The 6,000-nt window shown below is 36.9% G+C and overlaps 1 protein-coding gene across 1 annotated transcript in view; it reads left to right on the top strand.

Annotated features, from left to right (window-relative positions):
* LOC132109428 (proton-coupled amino acid transporter 1-like) overlaps positions 1–4,879 on the top strand; it is a 39,952-nt gene extending 35,073 nt beyond the window's left edge. The window contains exon 12 of the mRNA XM_059515485.1: positions 3,677–4,879. Coding sequence (XP_059371468.1) covers positions 3,677–3,945 — 269 coding nt within the window. The 3' untranslated portion in view covers positions 3,946–4,879. The remainder of the gene's footprint in view (positions 1–3,676) is intronic.
* Positions 4,880–6,000: the final 1,121 nt, after the last annotated feature.

Raw genomic sequence — 6,000 nt, forward strand, 5'->3', positions numbered from 1 at the left:
ACAAAGGCCAAATTTCAAGCCCAGAGAAGACCAAAGCAGGCCGTCTGGTTCAGTTTGGTTTCCCCTTGCCTAAGTCATCAAGAGAGTGTGGGTTGTTGCATGGCATTCAAAAGATAAGCCTTTCAGTGTCGATTTTCCAGATATTACCAGATATTACCAAAAATACCAAGGCCCGGTTCCCAGATAACGTTCACTCTTAGCGCTCTAAGAAGACATCGAAAGATATATCTTACCAAAGTTGTTGATGTTTCTAAGTGTGTTCCCTGAAGTGTCCCTTAGGAAGCTTCTTAGCACGCTGCCTCTTACGTCCGACGTTACAAGAGCGCTGTCCAAAGTCAGGGTGCTGAATTAGTTGGCATCGATTGCTCATGAATCGATTTTCCACTTTACGCGAAGGTGCAATACAGCGTTAAGAAAGACAACATGTTCTATGCAAATGAAACATTCCTCAAATTATTACAGTAACATTTATTTTAACATAGTTTAAGTTATCAGTAGAATATAGACTATAAATTAAATTATCAAAGGGTCAGTAATGTTCACACGATATGTTGTGACGGTAAGACAAACCGGGTATCCCTCGCTAATCATCCACCCTCCTAATTATCCCGTTGTGCCACTTGTGCCGCTTCTTGACATGGGTTTAACGACTTATAAAAATTATATAATACACTTTTATATTAATGGCAAGGTACTTTACAATTAGAATTGATTGGCAAGCAGCTGCAGTTACTTCTGTTTAATGCGGTATTGATTGCAATTGGTTTATGTTTTTAATAAAAAGCAACCTATCTACAATGAACAGAGAGAGCGAGAGAGAGAGAGAGTTAGATACAAAATATGCTGGGGAAGCAACGTAAAAAAGGGCACCAAGCCTCTCGTCAGAGGAACTTGAAATGTTGCTGGACCTTGCCAGCAGGTCAGATATCACACCCCTATGGTCCACTATAACCTGCACATTTATGGCCGCGTCTTCCTTTCGCGATAAGTAGCCTACGCCTGATCATTCACTGATGGATTGGCGATAGGGATGAGTGTGCCATCCACCAGGATGAAATCCCCGGCACGGCGCAGAAGGGCGTTGGTGACAGTGTGGACGCACTTCCACACAGAGGTCTTGATTAGGCTGTAAAAAAAAAAAGTAGCGCTGGGCTTCAGGGCTTAAAGCTAAATTCCGCCGCGTTAGCCTGGCCAGTGCAGGTCTGGGAAGGTCCAGCTGCTCCACAATGAGTTGTCTTGGGAGGCGATTTTTTTTTTAATATAGCCACATCAGGCAAAATGTCAAAAGGGCTTAAGTTTTGCCGAATAAAAAAACTGACATGGTCTAAACGGCTCCGAGTCCGGCTCCGTCTTTGATTCAATACAAGGACACGTTGGAATCGCTGCCATAGTTGGTCGCTTACTGGACACCACCATGATTACCCATTTAAAGATCTTAGCCATTTAGAGCCAAATTGTTTGCCAGATTTTAATTATCAAAAAAATGATTGCCAATTCGCTTTAATTACATTACGAAAAAGCCTAGGCTAATTACCACCTTATTAGTTCTGTAACCACATAAAGTCAACTTCATAAATAGGCCTGTATCCATTGCGAACATAATTTATTATGAGTCTTAAAAAATAACAGAAAATCATTGTTGAGCCACAAAATTGTCAACATACCATAGTTTGACTTGTACTTCGCTGCGCTGGTTTCTAAAGACTGCTGTACAGTAGCGTCATGAGCTCAAATAACGCTAAGAGAGAGCTACGAATGGTCCAGACCAACCTTACGAAAGTGTGACTTACAGAAGATATACTTAGCGTACGAACGTGTCGGGAACCGTGCCATAAGGTTAAGAGAGAGGTTAAGGAATAGGTTAAGAACTACTTAGCGATAAGAACGTTTTGGGGAACCGGGCCCAAGTCTTTGTGCCAAATGAGAAGAAAGTGAACAGCTGACAACCCCTACGAAATAATAGTAAGTGACAGGAAGTGGGTGTGCGCTTGAATTTGTGTGTTCATATGTGACAGACAGGGATTTGCCATGTGATCATTTGAAGATTTAAAAGCTGCGGTGTATTCCCGCCGTGCACAGTGTGAAAAACAGAGGAACGTTCGGAGGACATCAGCGGAGGCTTGTTTGGTGGAGAACAGTGCCTTTCGGTGCCCACTTCAATCCTCTTAGTGACAGATCAAAATAACTTGGCATGGCCACTGTCCTCTACTCAACATGAAATGCACTCATCAGCATTATGATTGGCTCCTGGGTTTTTACATTTTCTCTCTCCTGGGCTTGACGCTTACTTTTTTCCCAAGGAGCACATTACAGAACTCTAGAGGTGCTGTGAAAATGTATCAAATAATGTTGTTTTCCTTTATAAAGGGATGTAAAGAGATATTTAGAAGGGTTTGATTGCTTGAAATGCAAAATGTATGCTAGTTTTTATAGTATCTGTTTAAATAATTACTGTATTATTAGGCCTATACACACTTTGTAAAGACATTATGCGTTTGAGAAACAAGTGTGCAGCCATTCTTTTGGTATCTCTTTATTTTAAGGTGTCATTGTTACACATTACATACATGTATTTACTATTATAATAACAAATAATTATGCATAATTACATGCAAATAACACATTGGCAGTACTTAAATGTATAATTACACTGTAGCAAGAACACCTTAAAATAAAGTGTGACCAATTTTGTAGTCAACTATTAGAGGACAGCCCTAGTTTTTAGCATTTCCTTCTTGTGACGGGCTACAAGAAACATAAGTTACAAAAGTTTACTTTCAAGTAAATGCATGAAACAGAATGGCAAGAATAACTACTTCTTTCATAGTATTTTGGTACTATTGTCCATTAAAAAATATCCAAATGTTGCTAAATCAAGATACATTTACTTGACAAGCAAAATGGATTCAGATGTAAAGTCTTGTTTAAAAAAAAAAGTTAGTTTTGCTTTAAACAAGAAAAAATATCTGCCAGTGGGGCAAGAAAGTGAACCTTGTTTTCCCTTTTAATTAAGTTTATTTTTCTCACCCCACTGACAGATATTTTAATAGAGGAATTATAAACAAACCTGAAATATACACAGAGTCCTCTAGTAAAAAAATATATTTATTTCATAGCAAAATCATAGTTCAATTCCATTAACATATTTACTGACAGATAACTCAAGACTTGCTGACATATAAAAATTATAATTAGACTTTATTCAGCGTATTACTTGTGCACTATACACTTATATTAATATTAAGTCTAAAATGTGTTTAAATGTCACTTTTGATGAGAATTGTATGATCTTTAAATAACATCAGTCTTTAAATGCAAAATATTTAAAGTGTACCTGAAGTATACCTGCAATAGTTCCACTTTAACACAATCAAATATATTATGTAGAATATCTTAAATTAGACTTCAGCACTACTTCTGTACAATTAAAGTGAATTAAATTAGCAGTTTAGTATACTAAAAGTACAATCCCAGGGTATTTTATTTATTGTATTTAAGTACATGAATATGTAAATGTATTACATATTAGGGTTATATAATGGAAAGTCTATTCTATAGTATCACAAGATGCTCACTGCACAACATGTTTGGGATAAAATATGCACTCTTGCAACAGTCTTCTACAATGCAAACATCATTAAGTTTAACGTGATGTTCCTGTGCTGTCTCACCGCAGGTGCTCTGGCCATATTGATCCCAGAGCTTGACCTGGTCATCTCTCTGGTGGGCTCCGTGAGCAGCAGCGCTCTGGCCCTCATCTTCCCTCCCCTGCTTCAGATCATCACCTTCCATAATGAAGGCTTGAAGCCGTGGGAGATTGCCAAGGACATCGGGATCAGCCTCATTGGCTTTGTGGGCTTTGTGGCAGGGACGTACATCTCCATCCAGGAGATTGTGGCACGCAACGGCATCAGACACAACAGCACACACCTGTATGTAGGGTGATTAATTGATTAAATGTAGACCCTACATGCTTCTTTGATTTCTGCTCGGTTCCTCATGGGTTTCTTCTTTCTCAGCGTCTGTATGTTTTTATGTGTGTTTTTGTCCTTCGTTTTTTGCAGCATTGAAGTCTCTTCATATCGAGTTCCCAAGTTGCCTTGGCTTCAAAGAACTCATTTTTACAAAATCTTTTGGCTCAAACAGCCTTTTATCCCAAATTTGAGATGAATATTAATGGAATAATATCAGTATAGCTCATTTTAATGTCTTGTTTACAGGGTTTCAATGCCACAAACAGATTCCTTGAACAGGGTCACATACTCATTCGGAGTAGTTGCAATTGGAACGAAGTGACGTGAACAGTCATTTCTGTTTGTAACTGTGTTTTTGTATTCTTAGGGCTCTTGTTTTAAAGATAAAAGGCAAGTTATTTACTTCTGCATATTACACACAGACTCAACCTAGACTTGATTTTAAAAGTGTGGAAAATTCTGTCAAAGTGCACAATTACAGTACCTCAGTCTCAACAATCAAAAGATTAGTCTGAACGGTGGTCTTTCAACAATGTTATCTGCACTTTGTCTGCTGTTCTAGTTTTTTTTTATTTATTTATATTTTTTAAGTGATGTTTTTTAAGTTTATTTGTGCCATCTCACACATCAAACAGTGTTTTATATTCAACAGGTGCCGTCAGTTAGTCATCTTGCAGAGAAGTCTGTTGATATAACTTGATTTGTTTTTTCATCTACCAGCTGTAGTTTTTATCGGTATTTACATATGGCTAGATTTTCTTCCAAATGTGCAGTATATCATTTTTTGTAAACCGGCTCCAGATCTCTTATTGTTTCGCACACACAAAACAGAAGTGTGTTTTAACTGTATGCACGTTGAGTAACTTGTACTGTTGTTAAACACACTTTTTACTGAGGCACTTGAATTTTTTTAATTTATTTTTTAGTTGTATGAAATTGCTTTATATATATATATATATATATATATATATATATGTTGGCCATGCCAAAGTTATTGCCTGGAGGGTTTATTTTTAATATATAATTTACATTAATTTTTAAGTTGCACTCAACTGCTGTTTTTTTAATTACAGTGTTTTTATGACTTTGATTTCGTGTTTTTTTGCCTTATTGTACATATGCTGTAAGTCATTAATTCATGCTCACCTTGTTGAAAATGAACATAACTACTTTAAAATAGATTAAATATATAAAGGGAAGATTCTACAAACAGATAAGCATCACATTGCTCATTTTTGTACATTACTAGATCATTTATTTGTTAATCATCGACATGAGATGATCCAGGTCCACCTGTTGAGCTGCGTCATTGTGTCTTTCTAGTTGATGTAAAACAGCAGGTCTTGAGAGCCGCTATGTGCTCTGTGTTTGAATTAAAGATGTTACTGCCTCTTCCTCAGATGTGATGTTTTTCTTACCGTTTCTTTTTGTTGTAAGACAGTGTTTTCTAACCTACAGCATGCATGTTGCACTGGTACTTGGAAATATTTAGCTTTGATAAAAGTCTATATTTTGAAACGATGCTAAAATAATTCCTGTCTCAGCTGATGTTTTTACAGTTTGCAGATGAGTCTGGCTGTTAAAAGTGGCTCTAGTCGCATTAGTTTTTAGAAATGTTTGAGAGGGCAACACTTTGTAAAGTTAGTGCTTGGTTTGCCGGTTTATAAAAACAGAAAGGAAATCTGTGAAAAGCTCAGATGAACTGAACATATGCTTTCATTCCTCTATAGTTCTCATTAGTTTGAGGTGCTTGTCTGTGACATATACCAATAGAGAGGGCTGGGCAGTAACTTACGATCAGACTCTTAAAAAAAGTGCCTTTAATTAGATTACATTAGATTGTAAAGTAATTGTAATCAGACTACAGTTACTCTTTTATTGGTTCAATAGTAACAAAATAGCAAAGAATCATTCATGATTCTTCTTTTCATCTTTTAAATTTACCTTTCAAAAATAATCTGCGTATGTGTGGACATTGCTGACTAGTCACTGATCTTAGTGCCAGTGTTGGGAAGGTTATTTTGGA

This window comes from Carassius carassius, chromosome 29 (genome assembly GCF_963082965.1).
Source record: "Carassius carassius chromosome 29, fCarCar2.1, whole genome shotgun sequence".
NCBI lineage: Eukaryota > Metazoa > Chordata > Actinopteri > Cypriniformes > Cyprinidae > Carassius > Carassius carassius.